General features: G+C 43.1%; 1 protein-coding gene across 1 annotated transcript in view; it reads right to left on the reverse strand.

Annotated features, from left to right (window-relative positions):
• Positions 1 to 25000, reverse strand: part of LOC115829485 (inactive phospholipase C-like protein 2) — a 60657-nt gene that overhangs the window by 9939 nt on the left and 25718 nt on the right. Inside the window, exons 2-4 of the mRNA XM_030793601.1 lie at positions 11372 to 13861; positions 2738 to 2941; positions 1925 to 2000 (exon numbers count right to left, since the gene is read on the reverse strand). Of these exons, the coding sequence (XP_030649461.1) occupies positions 1925 to 2000; positions 2738 to 2941; positions 11372 to 13861 (2770 nt within the window). The remainder of the gene's footprint in view (positions 1 to 1924; positions 2001 to 2737; positions 2942 to 11371; positions 13862 to 25000) is intronic.

The raw sequence follows: 25000 nt of genomic DNA on the forward strand, positions 1-25000 counted from the left end.
AGTGAATGTCAGCAGGGGATGAGTCAGTGGAGACCAGAATCTCTCTCACTGATCACCAACGTGCTGGAACATGCCCCCCCTCCCTCTCTCTCTCTCTCTCTCTCATTCCCTCTCTTTCCATCCATCACTCTCATTATAATCCTTCCCTCATGACCAAGCTGTTTTATTTAGCTGTGGTTTTCAGCAGAGTGTCTTCAGGAGGCCCACAGAGTTCAAGCAACCAAGCAATGGTTGTTTTTTTGTTCTACTTATTCTTACACCGCTGAAAATTTTAATTAAAATGAAAATGAAAATCGTTAAAATGAAGTTTAAATTCAAACTAAGATGCATACTGCTAACACTTATTACCTCTAAACCCAGTGCTTTGAGACAGTTTTTGAAACGTGAAGTGTCACACTCAGTATTTACTCTTCACTCTTTTTGGAGAGTGACAGCAGATAATGAGTTTCCATGTGCAGTTTTCTCTCTCTGTCCTGTCCTTTCTGTTTTATTAAAGTGAACAGGTGGAATGGACTGATACAGGAAAAGGGCTTTAGGACACGACCGCCCTGCTATCCCCAAGATATGAGCAGAGGTGTGTGTGTGTGTGTGTGTGTGTGTGTGTGTGTGGAGCAGCAGTGAGTAGAAAACCTTCTTGGTACGGAAGACAATCCGTAGGAGGTGCCATGAATGCAAAGAGCTTCTACGTGCGCGCACACACACACACTCACACACACACACACACACGCACACACACACACACACACACACACATGCATGCACACACGCACACACACATACATACTCAAAACGTGCATTTGGTTCATGAACTCCCTGCAGTATTTTACATATGCTAAAGGATATGTAAAAGATCTGTTGTATTTGCACTCAGCAACGAAGCGGCTCTTCCGAGGAAAAAGTGACTCCCTCGCTCTCACTCTCTCTCTGTCTCTCTCTCGTTTTCTTTCTGTTCACTGCCGTGAGAAACTGTTTGATGCTAAGTGTGAAAACAAACATAACCACCACCACTAGTCCATCTATGATTCACGTTTCTCTCTGTCTCTTTTACTCCTTATTCTGCCACTTGCTCTATAGATCTGTCAGGAGAGGACAGGAGCAGCCAATCAGAAGCGTCGGCTGCAGCCAATCTGGCAGCTGTTTGATTGCATTGCTAGTTAGTGGCCAGTTACAGTAAATGTTCTTACTATGCTCCATTAACACTGAGCGAGTTTAAAACAGACTATCCTATGTGTGTGTGTGCGTGTGTTGTGTGTGTGTCTGTGTGCGTGTGTTGTGTGTGTGCGTGTGTGTGCGCGTGCGTGTGTGTGTGTGTGTGCGTGTGTGTTTGCGCGTGTGTTGTGTGCGTGTGTGTGTGTGTGCGCGTGCGTGTGTTGTGTGCATGTGTGTGTGCGTGTGTGTTGTGTGCGTGTGTGTGCGTGTGTTGTGTGTGTGTGTCTGTGTGTATTGCGAATAAGTGACACTGTCCTTCATAAGGCAACTAGCTAACTAACTAACTGTGGTGTGTTTAAAAGCCCATGCTGTTCTGGACAAAATATCAACAGACAGTCTTCACGTTTCCCGTGTTAAAGAGCCCTCGCTGCTGCTACAGAAATGAAGATGAGCCAGTGGGTAAGCTAACATGACCTTGATACGTTAGCTTTCGTCAGCGGTGTTGTGCATTGAGAAGAGCTGCGGTTTTGTATGGGCTAGTACCTATTAAATCACTCTGATGACTGCTGCGACTGCTGCTCCGGCCCCCTGCTGCGCGACAGGTGATTTAGAATCTGATTGGCCGTTAACATAAACGTAACAGTTAATGCCCCAAAAACGGGCTGTTACTGGGTGTCAAGACATTTGTGTGTCAGGGTTCTAAAGTGACAGTCAGGCTGGGGTGTGATTTTGTGTGTGTGTGTGTGTGTGTGTGTGTGTGTGTGTGTAGTCTTACCTGCCCGTTGTGCTTGGGTGAGTTTGGCATACACAACGTCTGCTGACTCAATCAGTGTGCGACTTGTCTGTATCATCTACAGGAAATAGAGTGAGGGCAAAAGGAAGTATAGTTAGAACAAGAGGAGAGAATTGCACACACACACTGACACACACACACTGACACACACATACACACACACACTGACTGACACACACACACACACACACACACACACACACACACACACACACACGATTAAATCCTTGTGGGGATTTCCTATTCACCACACAAGCAAACACGCATACACAAAGGATGCAATAAACTTACACAACAGAAAAAAAAAACAAAGTAATCTCTGAGAGTTTATTAAAAAATATAAAGACACACACACACACACACACATTCATAAACACATATTTATATAGACAGAGAGCGGTGTCATCCAGAGAGCCAGACCAAACAATTAAAGTGTTTCCTGCAGCAAAGCCGTGTGAATGTCTATCCTTTCATTGTTTCTACTAAAACTGCCTGCAGCAGAACTAGTTATATTTAGACACACACACACACACACACACACACACACACTTGAAGTCTAAGGTCTTTCGCCTCTACGTAGAGAATGTATACGTGCACTGCGGCATAAGAAATTCCCATATATGTAACAGACAAATGCACACACACTGTTCCGTACACATATAGTGAGATAAACGTCAGCATCAGCCTGTTCTTCATGGCGCAAACAGTGAAGTCTTTGATACATCGTGAATGACACTAACGTACCATGTCATAGGCTTTGAATACTTCGGTACAGGGGCAGTGACGTTAACGTACCGTGTCATAGGCGGTGAGGACTTTCCGTAGGAGCTCTGGGATAGGCCCTTGCGCCTCCATGGTGGGATACGATTCGCTCAAATCCACCGTCACCTTCAGGGCTCGTTCGCTGTTCATTAACCACGACGACACGGTCAGGATACACTGTTTCATATTTGCCGCGGGAGTCAGGCCACACAGCTCCTTGAACGACACCATGGCATTCTGGGAAAACAGACGGAAAGATCGAAAAAAAGAGATTAGCTTTCGGGTAGCAGGGTCGACCTCTCCGCATAAAAGAGAACAGGCCAGTTTTCCTCTTCGCCGCTGATACTGAGGGGGAAGACAACAATAGACACTCGCTACCCGTGTCAGCGTTAGTTCCAGAAGACGGATAAGTACGCGGTGGAGGGTACGCGCCGCTTGCCGAAGCATTTCGGGGGGAAGAAAACACCAACTGTAGCCGAGTCTGTGAACCCAAGTAGTTATGCCTGTCGTTATACCTGGCTATGAATTTACGCACCCTTACGCATCGTTAAAATCATACCGTCTCCTAGCCTTGTTCCTATGCATGAAGACCCCACTAAAGAAATGAATAAATTGTGTTCAGTGCTGTCAACTCAGAAACAACTTCAAGAGCAGGATCAAACAAAGTCACATATAAGTTGACATGGAGATACTGAGAAATATGGCGAAGGAGTATTGTTTTTTTGTTTTTGTTTTCTTTTAATTTTTTGCAGAGAATTGTCATGATGAATGTGATTTTGAGGATTACAGAAATATTCCAGGGATCTCTGGTCTTCAGATGTTTGGAAAGCGAAGAGACAGAGCAAGTCCAACATTTTAGTTCCCATGACTTCAACCTTCAACTCAAAGCACTCACAGCTTCAGCAACCAGCAGCTGGGCGTTTGTGTCTTTCTTTGAGTCTGTGTGTGGTTGTGTCTTTGAGTGTGTGTGTGTGTGTGTGCACGCGCGCGTGTGTGTAAGTATCTGTGTGTGCGTTGGTGAGAGAAAGAAAGAAAGAAAGAAAGAAAGAAAGAGAGTGAGTGAGTGAGTGAGAGAGAGAGAGAGAGAGAGAGAGAGAGAGAGAGAGAGACCAAGCCCCGTGTGTGAAGTCTGTGAATAACATGCTTGTATTTGTGGAGCTTTAATTGTGTGTGTGTGTGTGTGTGTGTGTGTGTGTGTTTGTGTGTGTGTGCATTGAGGGTCCTCTTGCATGTCCACTCAGCTCATCCGTGCAGCTTTGGAGCCTCAAACCCAGACATGGTTTGTCTGCTTTCCAAACCATTCAGTCCACACACAGCTCCCAAGCCTGGAGTCTGAACTGAACACCTACACACACACACACACACACACTCACACACACACACACACACACACCCCAACATGAAGAACTGAGAATCTTAATTATGTTCTCACCTATGGCCAGAGCTGGAATCATGCCTGGTGTCAGACCACACAAAAATCACACAAAGAATGTGTGTTGGCATGCGAATGTGTATATGCATGAGGGAGGCTGTATTTTTTTTTTTAAAACTACATGGTGAAACAATTCTCCACAAATCACAGGGGAATAAAAAAATAAATCACAGCTCGTCAAGGAATTCCTTTTAATGAATAACACAACATGACAACCCAGTCAAATAAAAGTAATTGTGAATTTAGCACGGTTGTAAAACGACCACTTTGGTGTGTGTCTCTGCTCTCTGTGGGGGACTCCCATGCTTTACCCCCTCAGACCTCCTCCTGCTGCCCAGAGAGGGGACAGACACTCCCCATGCAGAACGTCTGACAGACCCACAGGGCTGAGAGTCCTGACCTGGATGTTTGTGTTTGCGTGTGGTACCATGCATGAACCATAAATATAAACCGCACATACATCCTTCCTCCTTCCTCCTTCCCTTTCTCTCTCCCTCTCTCTCTCTGTGTGTCTGTCTTGACCTGTGTGAAGAAGATTAACAGTTTGTTTAAAGAAGCTTCAATATGTGCCCTAAAACTCTCGGGAGTGATAAACTAAAAAAATACACATCACACAAATTCCATATTCCCTCTCTCTCTCTGTCTCTCTCTCTCTCTCTGGCTCTCTCTCTCTCTTTCTCTCTCCTTAGCTTCATTCATCCTTTGATTCTGTTTTTCTAACCTTCCCATCTTGCTCTTTCTTTTGAGTTTAATGACCCATCGGAATTCTGTCCAAATCCCCTCTAAAACACACACACACACACACACACACACACAAACACACACTCACACACTATCACATACACAAACACACACGCACGCACACTAACATATACACGAACACACACACACACACACACACACACACAGTGTGAGGCCCAGGGCAAAAGAGCGCGGGAAAAAAGCCACTTCCGCCACACGTTGGGCTAATTTGTTCCAGACACTTTGTCCAGTGTTTGTGGAGAAAAACACGGGGGACACGTTGAATACTATTAACACAGTAGAGGTGCCCCCCCGCCATCTGTCCTCACTCTCTTTTCTCTCTGTCTCTACAATACGATTCAAAAACCATTCACGTGGTTGAAGTGCACTGGAAGTATGTAATATTTAAAAAAAAAAAATCTATTCAAACTGCATTTAAATCCTGTACTCAGAATCTCTATCATTCCAAACTGTGGCAAGAGAAAGCAGTGTGGTTGCTTTTTCTGATCTGTGACCGCTTATAAAAATCTGGTACAAGAGCTTCATAGCGCTGTTTTGAATTATAACAGAGTCTGTAAATGTTATTCAGCATTTGGCTCCAGTTTGCCACTTCCATTATTGCCCGTTTTCCCTCGTTGATTCCACCTCCTCGACCCTCTCCACGTACGGTTCGCAGTTTCTATACCGTTCGTTTTGTTTTTCGTGCTAAGCGGACTCCATCATGGGTCGAAGCCCTTGAGATGAAAGCGCTGAGTTTGAGTTGTGTGATCTGAGGTGACTAGAATGAAAATTACATTAAAACTCATTAGTGTCCGGAGTGGATGTTCTAGAAATCTCACAGCATGACACAGGCAGCGCCATCCTTTTTTTTTTTTTTTTAAATCATTCCAATTTTAATGCCAAAATGAGCAGAGCAAATCACACCTCCGTCCATGTGCGTCAAGTTTAAAGTGCACGTGGACTGATATGGCATTTGGAATTTTATGGAATTTTCTTTTTTCCTTCTTCTCGAGGATAGCTAATCCATGGTTGAAAAAAAAACCATAATCATGAAGGTGAAGATATTTATATTTTCAACCAAATTCATAAATTGTTTTTCAGCTCTTGACACTGAAATATGTTGCCTGTCACAAACGTTTTAATAGTAAACTGTTAATGGCGAACACTTAGGCATTCTAGAACCAAAGCTTAGTTATGATGTCACTGTAAGAGTGAAAAAAACCAAAACAAAACAAAACACCCCCCCCCCCAAAAAAACCCCAAACAAACATGATCTAAATTTATGATATACTAACTTCTCCCTCTCTCTCTCAAAGGCCATGTCAAGTCATTTTCCAGAAGAAAAGCATTTCAGCGAGCTTGCCAGACAAGCCCTTATCTCATCTTCTGCTTATTGACTTTGGTTCAGCTGCTTGTTTATGATTTTATTAATGTGTGTGTGTGTGTGTGAGAGAGAGAGAGAGAGAAAGAGAGAGAGATTAGAGATGGACGAGTGGGAACTTCCTGTAATAACAGTGAAACATCACGTGAAAAAAAAAAACACTGTAGTGTCACACTATTACGTGTTGCGTGTGTGTGTGTGTGTGTGTGTGCGTGTGTGAGTGTGTGAGCAATAGAGAGAATGTGAAAGCTTGATTATGTAACTTGGCAACTAAAGCAAAAGAAGTGTACAGTCCACTAAACAGTGTTACTATGGAACAATTTTGGCTATGCTGAGAGTTGTGTCGAGGTCTGGAAGTACACACAGCCTGCTGTCTCTATGGATGTATGAGGTCAAAATCTGGAATTTTGAGACTGTGCACATTAGAAATGTAGTGATGTAAACGGTCTTGTCCAGTAGAGGGTGTGTAGAGTGTGTGTGTGTGTGCGTGTGCGCGTTTGTGTGTGAGTGTGCGTGCGTGCGTGCGCGCGCGCTGATGTAAATGGTAAAATGATACTCAGAGACACTGTAACATCTGATTACCATCAGACTGGTATCTGTTACATTGACCTGCTTCTATCTGATGGTCTGAAGAGAGGGTAATTCTCTGCAAATCTCTTTCCCTTGTCCTCCTCTTGGGAGGACATCCCTCTTTTTTTCCCCTTCTCTTTCTTCTCTGAGTCTTCTAATTATCATTCAGTGAAGAGACTGTCTTTGAAGACCATTGAAAACAACATCAAAACAGGATTCACAAAGGTAACCTCTCCGTCAGCTTCCACTAATGATAAGCTTAGCAAGTTTAGCTCCTACAACACACGGGGATGGTGAGCATTTCTATATTCATTCATTTACTGAAGTAAGCAAACCTAATCACCCACAACATTACATCTACAAAATTGGAAAAAAAAAAAAAAAACCCAAACAAACAAAAAAACACAAACGTGTTAAAGAGCAAAAACAACACAACAAAACAAACAAACAAACAAACAAAAAACCCAATCAAACAAACAAAAAGAAGGTAAGAAAGAGGCCAAAAATAACCCCCTCATTCTTTCTTTGAAGGCATTGTGGAAAATCTCCATGCAGATCTGTTCGACAGTCACTTACAGTTCAATGGTCTTTACACAAAGCCCAGACAAGGGACAAATGCTAGTTTCTAAGCCACCGTGGCAAGAAGGAGAAGGAAAAATGTCCAAGGAACAGAAGAAAAGAAAGAGCAGTCGACCGAAGAGTAAAGGGAAGGCTTAATAAAGCTCCCCCCCCCCTCGTTTCAGTTATCTCTGAGTCAGTCTTCTAAACCACAAGTATTCCACAACTGAAAATGCTTCTCTAGCAGAAGGCAAACCTGTATGATGGGTTTACCATTCCATTGTCCATATGACAGCACTAAATCATGTCAATATGTTAGCTTGGTTTTGTCGGTTATACAATTATAAATGCAAGCCTGTGGAGAAGTAGACTGAAATAACTAAAGTACAAAAATGAAAGGTGCAGACACTAAGAACAACAACTAAGAAGAGCCACTACTGAGCTAAAAAAACAAAACAAAAAAAGTGCCGTTTTTGGGAAAACGTGATGAAATACGCAGAAGTGTATCAGTCTCTTTAAAAAAAAAAGAAACAGCGAAAGAAAAAAAAAAGAAAGAACTTCATGTTGAGGGCTCTGTCCAGTAGAATGACAAGATCAGACAGGAAAGTGCCTGTAAATGCCATTTAGGGACAATTTGAGATACTCTGAGAAAATCACACGTTTTGAACACAAGTCAAGCCCACAGTTTAAAAAAAACCCATCAGATTTCTGCCAAGATAACACCCCCCCCCCACAAAAAAAAAAAAAAAAAAACCCAAGACGATTCACACATATATACGTGACAGTGATAAACAGCACGTTTACTCCATAAAGGCTGTTTTTTTGGGGGTTTTTTTTTTTTTGCTGACACACTGTGCCTTGCTTGAAGAGCCGGCTGTGCTAAAAAAAAAAAAAAAAAAAAAAAAAAAGGAAAAAAAAAAAAAACCAAACCGACGTGAAGATTGTGCAACAGCTCTGTAACATGTTAAATACCGGCGCTTTTATGCCATGTGTTGTTTTTCTTTCTTTTATCCCACATGTGATGCATGCATGTGTCTCTACTGTTTATGCGTGTTTTGTTGCACAAGCCACTTTGTATAGCTTGATGTGCTAAGCTTTCTGCTATTCGTTACATGCGCTTGAGTGTTGCACTCACAGCTATTGTGCTTCCACATGCTCCTTCACGAGGCCTCGTTAAAGATATATGCATATGTCTTCTGGATTAATCTCACTTTAAAGCTGCACTTTAAACTTTAAAATTACTGCGCACGGATAAGCATAAAAGTCTTAATGTGCCACACGTAGGTTTCAAATTGGCAGACAAATTTACTGTCTAAGACAAATGATTGCATTTCATAATATAAATGTAATATTTAATATAACTATTTTGTAATATAAAATATCTAACATATATTATCATACCATTTTGTGCTTGCCATTACCAGTACCTTATAAGACATGAAGGTGTGTACGTGGTCTCCTTTGCTGACAAAACGAGTCAAAAATAACTTAACTGTTTATTTCCAACTGGGAAATATCCAGCTTCCATGTGCCAGCAAATCAAAAATAAGGAGAAGAACTTGGCATATTTTCTCTAGAGGAAGATTTCCCAAAGCAAAATGTTGTTTTTTTTTTCTCTCTCTCTCTCTCTCTTTGCATTTAAAGGACTTAGGACCACGCATACTTAAAACTCTACTGTGACCAATTGCAGCTTCATCAAAAGAGACCACAAGACAAAAAAAAAAGAAAAAGAAAAGAAAAGAAATGAAATGGAACAGACTGAACGAGAACACGCTTGCAAACAATGTAGGTTATTAGACGCTCGTTTAACAAGCAGTGACATGCGCATGAAATTCTTCACTGTTTCTAGTTCCGCTGGGGGAAGACTAAAGAAAGATGATGACTAAATTCTTGAACGACCTAACAACATCCTAATCCATTAGTGACTGGACTCCTCTCCAAACACGTTACTGCCGTCTCTCATTAACGGGTGTTAACCTCCATTGTCTGTTTTTATCGCCGTCTTTTCTTGTTATGTAAATATTAAGTCATTAGCACTGCGGTTTCTTCCTCTGGAGAGGAACATAGTGCATTAGCGAGAGAGAGAGAGAGAGAGAGAGAGAGGGGGAGAGAGAGAGAGAGAGAGGGAGAGATTGGAGAATCCTGATCAAACCTTTTGTTTCCCCGAGCTCTGAGAGTATCAACCAAACTAATGAGCTCTACTGTCACATCTCTCTCTCTCTCTCTCTCTCATTCTCCTTTCTCTTTCCCTGTGTTTTCCTCTTTCTCTTTCTCTGTCTCACTCAGGCATTCTCTCTTCCTCCATTCTCTAATTTTGAAGATATGATGTGGTTTATTCATTCCTCTAATGTAATATTTACAAGCCTTTTTTTGTGTACCCCTGTTGGGGAGAAGGACTTCAAGGTACTTACAGCTTCCTAAAAACGAAAAAAAAAAAAAAAAAAAAGAGGTCCTCACTCAAAATGCTAATGTCTCAAACTGAATAATATGTTAACAACAAAGACTGGAATCAAAAGGCAAACAGATGACTTTCAGTAGAGCTGGGAGGAAAAAGGAGTTTGAATGCGACAGAAAACTGCTCCACGTGACGTTGACACTGCTCAGGGACGAATGCTACACGCCAGGGCTGTGTTAAAGTGATATTAAATGATCTGTCAGGGTGCATTAGAGGCCGTCCAAGACATTTCTCACTTATTATTTCAGCTTAGAGCCCACTTTCATTTCATCTTTTTTTTAAAAAAAAAAATCTATTACCCATCATACTAGAAAAGATGAGGAACTTCAGACATATGGCTAACAATTACGACCTGAGCATTTTTTTTTATTTTTTTTCCCCTTTTTTCAAGCTTGCGCATCTGATTAACGGTGCGAGGTTGAGAAATAAGCTGTCAAGAATGCTTTTATAAAAAAAGAGGCCAAAAAAAAAAAGGAAAATTTTTTGATAGAGCAAGGGTAACACCCACATATTTTAGAAAGTGCCCATAAATTTGAATGTAATGAGAACAGTATGGTTGTGCCGTGAACAGTGCTGGATGTTACCAAGCAATGATGAATGGGTGTAAATAAGCCCAGTCTGATTTTATACTCTGATACGCAGTCCAGCTGTGGTAACTACAACATTGAGGACTGCAACACACAGAGCCTCATATAAATCACTGCCATGCTGCGGTTTTGCATCATTCCCAAACTCCACACGATTTGAAAACAAAGAAAATGCCAGTGAAGAAGTCCATCGCACCTTCCTTGATAAGGTCAGTAATCAGGCGTAAGGTATTGATCCTTTGGATTTACGACGTATGGAGTGTCTCAGGAATTCTTGAGGCAATTGATTTTTTTGAGCAAAGAGCATTCATTATAATAACACATATGGTAAGTGCCTGGAAACGCACTTCTAGCTGTCCATTCAGGCTGAAATGAATCCATCTACTTGCTTTTGTCATCTTTTTTTCTGCTCTAAAATATCTTCCCACCTCAATCTGCTGCCTTTGTGGATTATTTTTTGAGGAAACTACTTGTCATCATGACCTGAGCATGACGCAGATCAAGAATTATAATAAGAAGGGTACTGTGAACTTAAAGACCAGAGCGAATCACGACGAGGTTGCTGCATTTCAAATGCTTCTATGATAACTTATTTCATTTAGTACAGTACTGGTATAGTACAGTAAAGTTAGTACAGTAAACATACTGCACATTAAATGAGTGTAGTTTTATACTGGTGAGCTATGTAAAATCATGAAATAAAATGTTTTCTGGGCCACAGATTCCCAATCCCCGTATTAAAGCGTTAAATATAAATGTTTGGGTCTAAAGAATGCATGTCCAAACCAGACACTTCAGAGAGATGAGCTATTTGGTGAGCAATCGCACTGATAAATGGGAACACAATATTCTTTTGTGATACATGCATTCAAGAGTAGAGAACGTACACATGCACTGTGCAGTGCACCTCAAAACATTTGAAACACAGTTTCAAAGCTCATACCTGTACATTTTCCCGTAGGTCTGTGGCTTCTCGCAGTGGTTGTGTGGATGCCCTGAAGAGTTCATCGACCACTTTGATCCCAGTGGTCTTAGTGGAGGTGTACTCCCTTGCTTTGCGCCCCTTTCGCACTGAAAGACCCCTCTTATGTGCTTTGCCCCCTCCACGTCTGTTTGTAATTGCCACGTGAACAAACAGCGTGGTATTCGGAAGGAACTCCCCCGTCAGTGACTGCAGTGGCACGTGCCGGTATCCAGGCTGCAGGCACTCGAAAGGTATAGTATACTGGCCGATAAACTCGTCCCCAATGTAATCATCGTCCAGTACCACAAAACGCAAAGCTGCCAGCTCGGGAAGGTTGATCTGGAACTCGAACGTCTCGTCGAAGATGGGGTTATCTCCGTTCTGCGAGACTGTTTTCGTGCGCTGCTCAGCACAGTCTGCAGGGATCCCGTGGATCTCTACGTATATATACGGTTCTACCACGTCACCTTTAGCGGCAGAGCCTCGAGGCTTTGGGAGGTTCTGCCCGCTAATCACTTTGATGTGCAGTAACTGAGCAGATACCCCAGGCAGCGAGTCACGAGCGTTAGCGCTGAAGTACGACACTTCCTCACGCATGATGGCCGGACGGAGTACGTACCCACAGTTGCCGTTCTGTCTGAACCAACCCAGATTGAGGTCCATCATCAACCCTGGCGTCTGATAATTCATGGCAACAATCTGACAGCCACACTTCCAGAAGTCCTGCGGGTTCATGTTGCTGGCATCAATGCGCATGGGCGTAGGGTATACCCGTGACAGGAAGCGCTTGTTATAGCAAACAAAGTCTTCGGGAAACTCGTTGGCAAAGCGATTGGCATCCACCTCGTTAAAGGAACATATTTCCCAATGCTTCTGCTCCCGCTTGGATAACTCAAAGTCCCGAAATTGAACAGACTTGCAAAGAGTGACAAGGTCAGAGAGTTCCTTGCAGAGTCGCAGACGCTTGGAACCGATCCCGTTGAGCTGCTCCTTGTCATCTGCGCCGACCGCTCTTCTCGACATCTCGAGTCCCTCCTCCTCGTCTGTCACCTCACCTTCAGAGTCTTGGCATTCTGGCGGCAATCGCTTACCTTTGATGAGGATCTTGCCCTTCAGCTTTTCTGGGGAAGGCAGGTAATGCTCGTCTGCGTTGGGAGGCTCCGTGTGGAGCTTGTCCCCTAGGATCTTTTTCATGTGCTGGGCCATGACCCTTTGCTGGGGAATGCTGCAATGTGTCACCAGACATAGGATCAAAGGGTACTCTGAGCTCTCGAAGGCGTACTGGTTAATGACGTCCAGCACTTTGCTGAAAGCCAGCTGGGATGCAACGGAGCTGCCGATGTAAACCACGGGTTCACAATCAGGGCCGTCCCAAACCACCACCTCCAGGCTTCGGCATCCCATGCGGAGGGCGCGTACGTAGCTGCTGATGTCCGACGAGCCCCAGAAGTGGTCCTCCAGCAGGGAGGCATTGTGCGAGGAGTTGATGTAATAGTGGGACAGTGGCTGAGTCATGTCCTGGCACACGCGTTTGTGCTGCGGGTCAAAGATGTGGCACTCAGCCGACAGGAGGTAGTGCGTGAAGCCGTCGATGGAGAGGTAGCCCCTTTCGCGCCCCTCTGCCGAGGGTTCGTACTTTCGCACAATCTCCCGACACATGTCCTCCGTCACACATTCGACTCCCTGCTCCACCTCCACGAACAGCATCAGGTCCTTGGTGTCCAGGTATTCTTTGTTGCTTGAGAACTGCACCAGCAGGAAAAAGATTTCAGGTCGCGTACACAGCTCACAGTACGCTTCCACAAACGTGTCCAAGTCAATGGCCTCACCGTACCGGTCCTTGGCTTTCTGTAGTTCCTTAAACTTCAACTCGATTCGAGACTCCTTCATGCCAGGGTTGAGTCCTTTGATGATTTGCGTGGCGTGGAACAGTTCGATGTGTCCCTTTCGCTCTACGTCCGCCAACTCGAAAACCGACCCTATCCAAGACGTCCGCAAGCTGGGCTGGCTTGGTTCCACAACACCCACAGTGTGCCGCCCATAGGAGACCAAGTACCGCAGGCCCATTACCCAGGTGCTGACCACATCCGCAGTGCTTGCCACCAGGTCTAGTGATTCATAGTTGTCACCATAGATGATCGAGAAGGCGCATTCTTCCGGAAACTGATCAGAAAGCCCATTGCTACGCAGGACTGGGGTTTTCTTCCCTAGCCGAACTTCTTTGATGCTCTTGATTTCCAGCTTGGCTTTCTCTGAGTCCTTCTTGGAGGGTTCCCAGCGGAGCCATCGCATGTCAGGGTCTAAGAGGAAGTAGCGGTTGTACATGCGTGAGTTTGAGCGGACCTTCTTCATCTCGCAACCCTCCAGCATGAAGGCCATGCAGGCTGCTGTGCTATTCATCTTACGGTCGCTCGGCATGGTGCTGAAGGAAACCGTCTTCTTCCTCACCTGGCGCTGCTTAGACCCATCCTGTTGAAACACAAACAAAAAGAGAGAGATTAGTTGGATTTCGGACATTTACGTTGCTAAGTATGAGTTTATCTTGCCCTAAGGCATCATTAGTCAATATGTTATGGTTCATAAGCAGAAATCAAGGGGTAAGTATCACGATTTTTCTCAACACAACACTTTTACACTATCAACGATGACTAAAAATAAACCACTGATTTAAGTAACATGCATTTAATGTAATTACACTGCAGGACATACAGTCATCACAGCTAAACAATCACAAAATTTCCAGCAAATGCATGTCAAATGCATACACAATACACAACATGACATCATATAAGACCATAATGAAGATGAAGTTCAGCAGAAAGGGATTAATTGTTTAAAAAAATGTCTGACGGTAGTAAAGGTAATATAATCAAGAACAACTTTCTATTCTGTAACGCAGTTCAGAATATATGTATAGAATATATGTATATATGTATTACTGAGATGTGACTGAAACCCAGCTAATACTTCTACAATCAACCCCTTTTTGAATATTCCATCACCTCTCTGGGAGTCTAATCAGTCATACTGTACAGCACTGTGGCGTAACTAAATACGACTCTTTAACAGTGAGGAATCACAACCTCACTGCAATCTACACATTAGACCATTTACAGAGTGTAAATGCATATAAAACGCTAATATCTGTGATGGAGGATGTGCAAAGAGAGGGAGAGAGAGAGAGAGAGAGAGAGAGAGAGAGAGTTCTTAAGCAGTGTGCGACGTGTTATGTGAGATCTTGTTAAGCATGACTGATTGGTACAATTCAGAATACTGTCTCCAATCACTAATGCTTCCCAACACACACGCACACACACACACACACACACACACACACACACAAAGAGACCTACACTCACACACACATATACACACAGTTATGTCACACACTTGACTTCAATATTTTGCTGAGGTTTGTGAGGAGAAAGGGAACAGACAGACAGTCAAAACACACTCATCATCAAAATGCAATCACATCGAAGCCAAAAGTGAAGACGGTTCTATAAAGCGAGGGAGAATTCTAAGCACTCTGATAACTTTTGCCTAACAAGCCAGATCGATCTATCACATAGCAATCCCTCTAACTCCTGAGAGACAGGAGCGATCAGACACAGATAGGCCATTCACCAGGATTGATGGCAAATGTTTCACACAAAACCCTCAGAATTGACACCATCCCTCTTCCATAATGGATGGTACTCACACGAGCAAACTCTCTCTCTCTCTAACACACACACACACACACACACACACACACACAGACAAGCACAAACATCTGTACATATGCATGAACACGATCTCTCTGTTTCCTTTCAGTAAAGAAAGAAAGAAAGAAAGACAGAAAAAAGAAGGGTTGATATTATCTGTAGCAGACTATTACGTTTTTCGAGGTAGTACTGCAGCCTTTTTAAATAAATATAAAGTTTTTCTTAAAGGACTCATACAAAACTGAGTCAAAAGCTCATGTAAACCATGCACACTCACACACACACACACTCACACACATACACACACACACACACACACACAGTCATGCACAGCTAAGGGAAACATCAAAATAGATTGAGCTCTTAGATCTAAAAATGTGCTCTCCGCTCCAGAGGGCTTAAAAAAAACAACAGATATTTGCATTCAAAAATACATTAACAGCCATGCCCGCACAAAACGCACAAACTCACACAAACACACATGAACAGACACATGAACACAAGCATGCAAAAGTGCTTTCACACACATGCACACAGATAAACAGATACAAACAAAGAGTTTGCACAAACAAATATGAACAGAGTGTCATGCATATACAAATGCACACATACACGCTTAGTTGGCACAGCTGTGGTATCTCCACAGATACCAACTCGCGAACACAAACAGAGGACATTATACTCTCACAGCTGTCAAAATCAACCTCATGGTACAAACTACCTGATAACACAACCGGTAAATAAGTCAGAGTGACTGTGTGTGTGTATGTCTGTGTCTGTGTGTGTGTGTGTGTGTGTGTGTGTGTGTGTATGTCTGTGTGTGTGTGTGTGTGTGTGTGTGTGTGTGTGTGTGTCTGCGCGCGCGCGTGTGTGTGTGTGTGTATGTCTGTGTGTGTGTGTGTGTGTGTGTGTATGTCTGTGTGTGCACGCGTGCGTGTGTGTTTGTGTATATGTCTGTGTGTGTGTGTGTAAGGTAGACATTTTTTTAGGTATCTACCCATTGTACATGCTGTTAACATAAGTTACGAGGCTTTTTTAATGAAGAAAGATGGGTTTGTGGTTTGTGTCAACATAAACACACTGAACTAATCACTGAACCAACTGCATGTGCAGCAATGAATGAATGAATGCATGCATGCATGAGGACTGACAGGGTGCACCGATGAATTAAAGACAAAGACACCGACAAGGCGGGGAAGCAGAGAGGAAAAAGAGAGGAAAGGATACGAAAGATCTGGTGAGAACATTGTTTCCAGAATCCCTCCTTTCACGGTGAGTCTGGTCGTCATTACGCGAGAGGTCAAAGGGCGCGTTTCATAAGTTTATGCCTCATGGCAACAATTTGCGTGAGCCCATCACGGCAGAGAGTTCAGAGTCTCCGCTGGGGTTCGAGAAGCCGATCCCGACAACACAAATGTTCATTTGGTTTTGATGGGTGTGTGACAGTTTTCAAAGTCTCACATGAATCATCTTTAATCTCTGCAAGAACTTATCTTGCTATTCTGTTCTGTTCCATTCCATTCTGTTCTGTTCTGTTGCGGGTTCTGCTTATCGTAGTGTTGTAGGACTGGGACTTGATTATAATTCTGATAAATGAGGGTGGATTTAGTTTGGTTTTGTTCACATTCTGACTCATTAGCTTTGGATTCGTCAGTTTCCAACTCTCATATACATTCAACAGATTCAGTTTAAACTCAGTTGTTTTAGTGTTTTGGGAATCAGTGTGTTGTCTCTTGTAAGAACACATTTTTCAGTGATCAGTCCAATTTTGTTCTTGTGGGGACACAAAACATACACACATACATACATACATACACACACACACACACAAACACACACACACACACCATCTGCTGTCTTGGTGTTAATTATTTCAGCATGTTTTGATTTTTGTTTTACTGTAAATGAGAAATCTGTCAATTACACTTACTCTTCAACTATATATGCGTGTGTATGAACCGTATATGAATGTGTGTGAACCGTATATGAATGTGTGTGAACCATATATGAATGTGTGTGAACCGTATATGAATGTGTATGAACCATATGTGAATGTGTATGAAAGTATGTACTTCAGTGACACTGCCATGGAGTACATACAACCTGAGGAAGAGAAATAAGTAAAACTGTGTGTGTGTGTGTGTGTGTGTGAGAGAGAGAGAGAGAGAGGGAGAGAGAATCACTTACCACAAATCAAAACAGGAAATTCTGTGAGATACTTCAAAAAAGCCACAAATAATTACACTCCCTCCCCTCTCTCTCTCTCTCTCTCTGTTTCTCTGTTAGGCTGGCAGATAAAAACTCTTTGTCCTTCCAAGGGCAAATACGAAGACACACATGAAGGAGTAGAGAAATTTTGCAAACACGCACATACACACACGCACATACACACACACACACACACACACGGACATCACACATTCTCCCCGTCACACTCCTAACTGTTGTCCAAGCTGACAGCAAGGGGTAGAAATGTCAACATAACCCCCTCCATGAGGTACAGTGCAGTTACCCTCTCCTACTGCCTGTTTGCTTTGGCAAGTGTCAACATCTTTGTATAGACTGACAGATTGAAAATCATAAATACACTGACATGCAGGCATGCATGCACACACACACTCTCTCTCTCTCTCTCTCTCTCTCTCTCACACACACACACACACACACACATGCACATGCAGACACACACGAGCAGACAGCTTTCTAAGGAAATGAGGCATGTAAGCACGGTCCTATCTAAACGCATTAGAAATAAATGTCAATATCAAAAGGCAGATTTTAGTTTCGCATCTGAATTGGGCTTGTGATATTCACCTCTGTGTGGAATATTCTCCATCTGTTTTGAAACATGCTTCTGTGCGTGCGTGTGTGTGTGTGTCCATGAGAGAGAGAGAGAGGGAGAGAGAGAGTGTGTTTTTGTGCTCAGATAGAAACCCTTTGATGACAAAGCTCTTTGAGGATTAAACACCTGATTCAAAATCTGATCATCTGTGAGAAACGAATAAACACACAAATACACACACACACACACACACACTAAGTGATAAGTAGAGGTTAAAGAGGTTGATTTGTCCCCTGCTGCCAACGTGAACGTGAGGGAGAGGAAACAGAGACAGAGGAAAAAGACAGAGAGGAAAAAGAAATAGGTAAAATAGACAGAGAGAGACAGAGAGAGAGAGAGAGAGAGAGAGGAAAAAGAGGGAGAGAGGAAAGAGGGAGAAAGAAGGAGATGAAGGGCCTCTCTGACATATAAGATCTGTAATGAAACACACACACACACACACGCATACACACAGACAACACCATGTGCATATAAAGCCTTTTGTATTTTATACGCTGCTCTCTGTGTAGGATTATCACCATACATGCAGCATGATCCACGGACCACACACCTGTGAATTGTGTGTGTGTGTGTGTGTGTGTGTGTGTGTTCACTCTGACATACAGATCACTGGGCTGATTCCCTGCTCGAGTTATGGTGGTTTTAGATATTTTCATATTCTCTGGTTCAGGTCCATCAGTTCTCCAAAGGGACCAATTAGAATCCTGCCAGCTATGCCTCACTAGCCCTAACACTGCAGCTGAGAGAGAGAGATACTCTGTGTGTGTGTGTGTGTGTTTGTCCGTATGTATACGTATGTGGTTGTCTGCATTTGTGTGTGTGTGTGTGTGTGTGTGTGCTTGTGTGTGTGTGTGTTTGTGTGTGTGCGTGCTCGTGTGTGTGTCTATGTGTGTGTGTGTGTACTGTGTGTGTGTGTGTACCGTGTGTACGTGCTTGTGTGTGTGCGTGTGTTTGTGTGTGTGTGTACTGTGTATGTGATGTGTTAGACCAGTGTGATTCCTCATTCCTGTAAACTGCATTGCAGACTGCAGTCAAGGTTACAACAGCGTCTCTGTGGCGATGAACTGTGGTCTCCTGGAAACAGTATATGGTTCAGATGTTCCATAATGTTCCATCCGAAGCTGGGGAGGTGAGTTCTTTTCTTTCTTTCCCCATTTTTGTCCCTCTTTTCAATTGGTTCTCCCTCTTTCCCTGGGTCATACCATTGTCCCTTCCTCCTGTATTAATCCCATGTCCCTTTCCTAATACATTAGCATGTTATCTCACAGGGTTATGTGAAAAGTTCATTGAATATTGATTGCGTGTATTTGTGTGTGTGTGTGTGTGCACGCATGTGTGTATCTGTGTGTGTGTGTGTGCATGTATGTGTGTATCTGTGTGTGCCTGTTGTTTGTGTGTGCGTGCACGTGTGTGTGTGTGTATGTTTTAACATGGCCTGTCTGGTGATATCAGTAGAGAAGCAGTGGCAAACTTTGGCTAAAATGACAAACTAAGGAAGTGAAACGCGATGTGATGCCTAGACTGCTGAGCTGTTACCCACCAAGGAGGAGGGCGGGGTCAGAGAGAGAGAGAGAGACAGAGAGAGAGAGGGGGAAGGAGAGAGAGAGAGAGAGAGGGAGAGTGAGAGAGAGAGAGAGAGAGGGAGAGGGAGAGAGAGAGAGAGAGAGAGAGACGGAGAGAGAGAGAGAGACAGAGAGAGAGAGAGAGAGGGGGAGAGAGAGAGAGAGAGAGAGAGAGAGAGAGAGAGAGAGAGGGAGAAAGAGAGAAAGGGTGCAGGGAGGAGGTTGTTGGGATCAGTAGAGCAATTACGGAGGTAGTTGTTGACACTTTCTATAATCATCAGCGAAGAAGTCAAACAATTCAGAACAAACTGTTTGACTTTTAACAGTAGTTTAATGATTAGAGCTATGACAATGAGTACATTAGTTCCTCCCTGAAAACTGATGCTTAACATTCCTAGAGCACACACAGACACAAAATCACACACAGCTCAAAAGGAGAGGAACTTACTGATTAAAAAATGATGCATTCAGCTGGAAGCAGAGTTTGTGTGTGTGTGTGTGTGTGTGTTTGTGTGTGTGTGTGTGTGTGTGTATGTGTGTGTGAGAGAGAGAGAGAGAGAGAGAGAGAGAAATTCATAATCTAAACTAATCAAGATCCCCAAATGACTTTATGGCCAAGTTTCAGAAGAAGCCCAGTGATTGTGGGGTTGTCAGCCGTGAACTCCAAACTGCTTGATTCCAGACCAAAGTAAACGATTCCCTTTGACCGGTTCCGCACAAACAGCTGGAGCCGTCAAAAGCATTTCAGATACTAATCCATCATTTCTTTAACAGTGACGACAATCAGTGAAAAACTCAGTCCAGTGCAAACACTAGTCTGCGTAACAGTGTGAGTATCTGTGTGTGTGTCTGTGTGTGTGTGTGTGTGTGTGTGTAGGTATGTGACTCTGAGGTCTGTGAAATCTCTTCATCACAGACACACACACACACACACACACTCGCACAATCACACCCGCGCATAACCCGTCGCCCTCAATCATAACTGAACCAATGCAGTCAACACCCTTGATCCGAGAGGGTCAGTACAAACAGAATTCGGTTTAGACCGAAACTAGCCGACGTGCGAAGCGTTTACAGAGGTGAACAGAACAAAGAGACTGACAGACTGGACCTCCTAAAGACACAGCTCTGGAGAAGAACCCGACACACGGTGGAAACCTCATCACGTTGGTATTGGCATTGTTAGCGTGAGCGCGTTAATCAGTGCTGGTGCTGTTCTATCAGCATTGCCTTCTACTGTTTGATGCTCCTCACTTGCATTGCCTTTATATGTGATGTTTATATCTGTCTGTGTGGATATTAATATATTATTATTTTTATTATGTAAGCGGCTCTGAGTGCTCCAGGCAGGGTTGGGAGGACGGTGGTGGGCGAACTGAATCGTCTGTGTCTCTCAAACACACACACACACACACACACACACACAAGTGTGTGAGAGCTGCTAGTGGGTGGATTAATTGGCAACTGGTCCTTACTGACACCTGAGTGGGAGTAGTTGTGTGAGATGGGGGGGGGGGGGGGGGGGCAGAAATACAGAAAGAGAGAGAAAGAGAGAGAGAGAGAGAGAGAAACAGAGAGACAGAGTGAGAGAGGAGGGGGAGCAATGGAGTGAGAAAGAGCAAAGACAATACAATTCACACATCACAACAGCAAAGGAGTGTCAGGAAGATCTGGTAATCTTCAGTGATACAATCCTCCATCGACTCACTTCCCTGCGGCTCTGTGAGTATGTATTCTATTACCATATTTAGTGCATCTACACTGTGTGCGTGTACGTGCGCGTGCGTGCGTGCGTGTGTGTGTGTGCGTGTGCGTGCGTGCGTGTGCATGCCTGTGTGTATACATGTTGGCACGGCTTTCAAAAGTGAGGGTTCCTTAGCTGTGTGACGCAGTCCACCCCAGCACCAACAGTGGCCCACTCACTTCTAAAAATAAACCCAACTGAACTGCCAACAGGCAAACTCTGCCTGCTGTGTGCCTCACTGTGTGTGTGTGTGTGTGTGTGTGTTTGGATCTGCAACCATTTGACCCAAAGAACAGTGGACATGATAGCCCTAAAGAAAATGAAGTAAAACTTTTGATGTGAATCTTCATATTGTATGTAAACAAAGATTTAAGTATGTGCTTTATGTATGTATGCAACCCTAAACAAAACCGTAATCTACATTACATTATCTTTACATAAACATTTATTCCTCAATGAATCTAACATAATAGGAAATCCTCATAAACCGTCACAGACACATTATATAGTGCCTGTTTGGAGGGCTTGCTTGTATGGTGCTTACTGATTGGCATATTACGGATTCGCTTACAACACATTATGTAAAGAACATTCTGAGACAATGTGACCTTGTTAAAACAGCCTCCCGTTACTGAGGAGCTGAAACGGTTTGAGTGCGACTCTACATCTTCAATAAACACATAGGTCAGCAAGTAAAATCATTTTAAAAAGGCACAATGTTTTTTTACGAATCATCTTCAGCGTTTATAAAAAGAAATTCGAGGTAATATACAAACGAAACGCAAAAGATGGACACAATTCCATGAAAAATCCTGCTCCCTAGGGAGCTCCCAAACAGAACCAAAAAAGTATATGGTACGCCGTGTTAACGCTTTACAGATTTAAAAGTCAATTTAATTGGACGAGGTCACACTTTATTACCGGAGCCAACATTACTCTGTTGCACGCTTTTTCAAGAAATATAATGTTACTTTGCCTAAGACATTTGGCGTTTAAACAATAACGTTTGTTATTATAATTTATATATCTGTATATCTCTGTATAATTTATTACTACGTTATTTTTTTATTTTCGTTTTTAATGGTGTCAATGGATTCAGTTATTTATTTGCGAATTTCATTTTCCGCTCCGTAAAATAATTGCACACAAACGCAACCGCACGTCTTCAATTCCTGTTCAGCAGTTTAGAGGTGAGAGCTACCCCTGTTAATTCGAGAGGGTTTATAAGCATCGTTTGTGGACTAGTATTCACGGTGAATACTTGACTCAACTGAATGAGACGTCTCAACAGCAATTAGTCTGTTATTTCAAAGCGCCTTCAAAAACAACGCTTGTCTTCACGATTGGAGACAGTTCACTTAGGAGTTTCACTGACAGGTAACCTATGTAATATACCAAATAATATACTTTTATGAGGTAATAGCTGAAGCACTTTAGTTCAATTTTATGTAGTAATATATCAGAAGTCACTACTTTTATGTTCCCTGCCCGACACCGTTTTAAAACTCACTGCCATCACTCCATAGCATCTAGAGGAGAAATTATGGCGTTGCTGAATCGTTGAGCGCGGGAAACAAAAAGTTATTATAACGTTATGATTGCACTGTTTATTCCTCTTCTCCGTTCAAACTTCTGCGATGTTTGTTTGAGGTTCAAACGAGTCTTTTCCGGTAGAGAAACACCAGAACTCGAGAAACGTTTCCAAATGGTTTCCGCCCATCTCTCTGTGTTTCTATGCCTCAATCCTTCATTTGCTTAGGCGTCCCGGAGGCCGTCGCATTTTGAGAGGCAATGCTTTTATTATTCCAACTTTAAATGATTATAAAAAGCCCGCTTTTGCTCCGGTTGACTTGGTGAACACAACAGCAATTCAGGAATACAACTGACAGTTCTGTTGTGTGAAGAGAGGAGAGGAGATTTTTTTTTTTTTCCAAGGCTAATTGTTTGAGTTTAGTCTGGCTACAGTCTTGGAAGGCTGCAGCAGCCTAAGCTAACGATATAGGCTACTAAATTGAAACTCGTTGCCTTCATTAAATTCATGAGACGAACAAAACAGAAACTTAATGTTTACGTGTGCTTAAAAAGAGTCGGATGAAAGTTTAGTCCCAAAAAGTCAGTCAAGGTGACCTGGTCCTTACCCACAATGCACAGCTGCAGTATATCAAGGTCACCTACCTGACAGGTCCGCCAAATCTAGGACAATGGGGAGCCCTCTGTGTGCGTGAGTGTGTGTGTTTGTGTTTTCCTCTAAACTTGCAGCGAACATTAAAAACCAGAGCGTAACCTACGGGTGGATGAACTTGTGCCCGTTCAGGAGATCACATGTGACCGCAGTGGCCAGGTCTGTCAGGTCTGATCCATAGACCAGGCGAGGTGAACGAGGGCAGTTTTCAGGCGTTCCAGGAAAAGCCTAAAATCCCTTTCACATCATTTAATACCTTCCTCATTTAGCTCTCTTTTCATTCATTCACTCATTCAGTCATCACCTACGAGTAGAAGTCTTAATCAAACTAAAGCATTCACGTGTATACTGAGAGAGAGCGAGAGAGAGAGGTTTTGTGTGTGTGTGTGTGTGAGAGAGAGAGAGAGAGAGTATGAATTCGAATTCTGCTGTAAATTTAAGTAAGGTTTGAAGTGTTGATGCAAAAGGTCAATGATTAATTCAAGGTCATCCTCACACTTAGACCATTACTCATACCATTCCTTGTATTCATAAATCTAAAATTACAAGTACAGTCTAAAATTACCTGAACTTAACACTCTCTCCCCTTCTGGTTATCTCTCTGACGTACAAATACACAATCCCACCCACAAACGTGCACACACACAGATACACACACACACACACATGCACACACACACACAGCTGTGAACTGAACAATACAGCACGGCATAAACAAGAAAAGCTTTTGTGCTCCAAAAATGGAAAAAAATGTAACACAAACAGCTGTGAGAGTGCTTTTTGAGAGAGAGAGAGAGAGAGAGAGAGACAGAGACAGAGAAAGAGAGGGACAGAGAGGCAGACAGAGAGTGTTAATGCAGTTTAGAGGCTGATATACATTGGCACGGAGAGCACCAGTAAACCAAAGCTCTTTGTTCCTTTGTGGTTCCTTGATTTTCGACAGAATTGTTTTACTCATAATGAAGCGGGCTTTATTGTTTCATAATGAGAAATATTTTGAGAGTTAGAGAGAATTAGGAGAACAGCCCAGAAAGCACAGGTTTCACAGTTCTCCAAGATTAGAGCAGCCAGTCAGTAAGACATGGGCATAGGAACTCATGCCTGCATGATGTCAGATACACTACAGCACACACACACACACACATACACAAACACACAGATACATGCACATACACACCCACGCACACACACACACAAATGGGGGGGGTGGATAAGGGAGAGAGAGTGAGAGGGAGAAAAATATATAACAACCCTGAAGGTAACCCTGTGTAGGTAAACCATCAGCTTCCATAAGCCAGCCAGTCTCTCTCTCAGCCAGTCTCAAAACACACACACACACAAACACACACACAAACTGTAAAATCTACACACAAAGCATTAGTCACATCCCACTCAGGATCTGAATGTACTTTTCTGCCTGTTTCAAGAGAAAGCTATGAATATAGCTATGAATACTTTAAGGAATCTTTATAGTAAAGATAGTTTTGTGTGTGTGTGTGTGTGTGTGTGTGTGTACTGGGGCTAAGACTGCTTGTAAATTGCAAGCGGGAGCAGTAGAATTCACAAAAAGC

This window comes from Chanos chanos, chromosome 16 (genome assembly GCF_902362185.1).
Source record: "Chanos chanos chromosome 16, fChaCha1.1, whole genome shotgun sequence".
Lineage (NCBI taxonomy): Eukaryota > Metazoa > Chordata > Actinopteri > Gonorynchiformes > Chanidae > Chanos > Chanos chanos.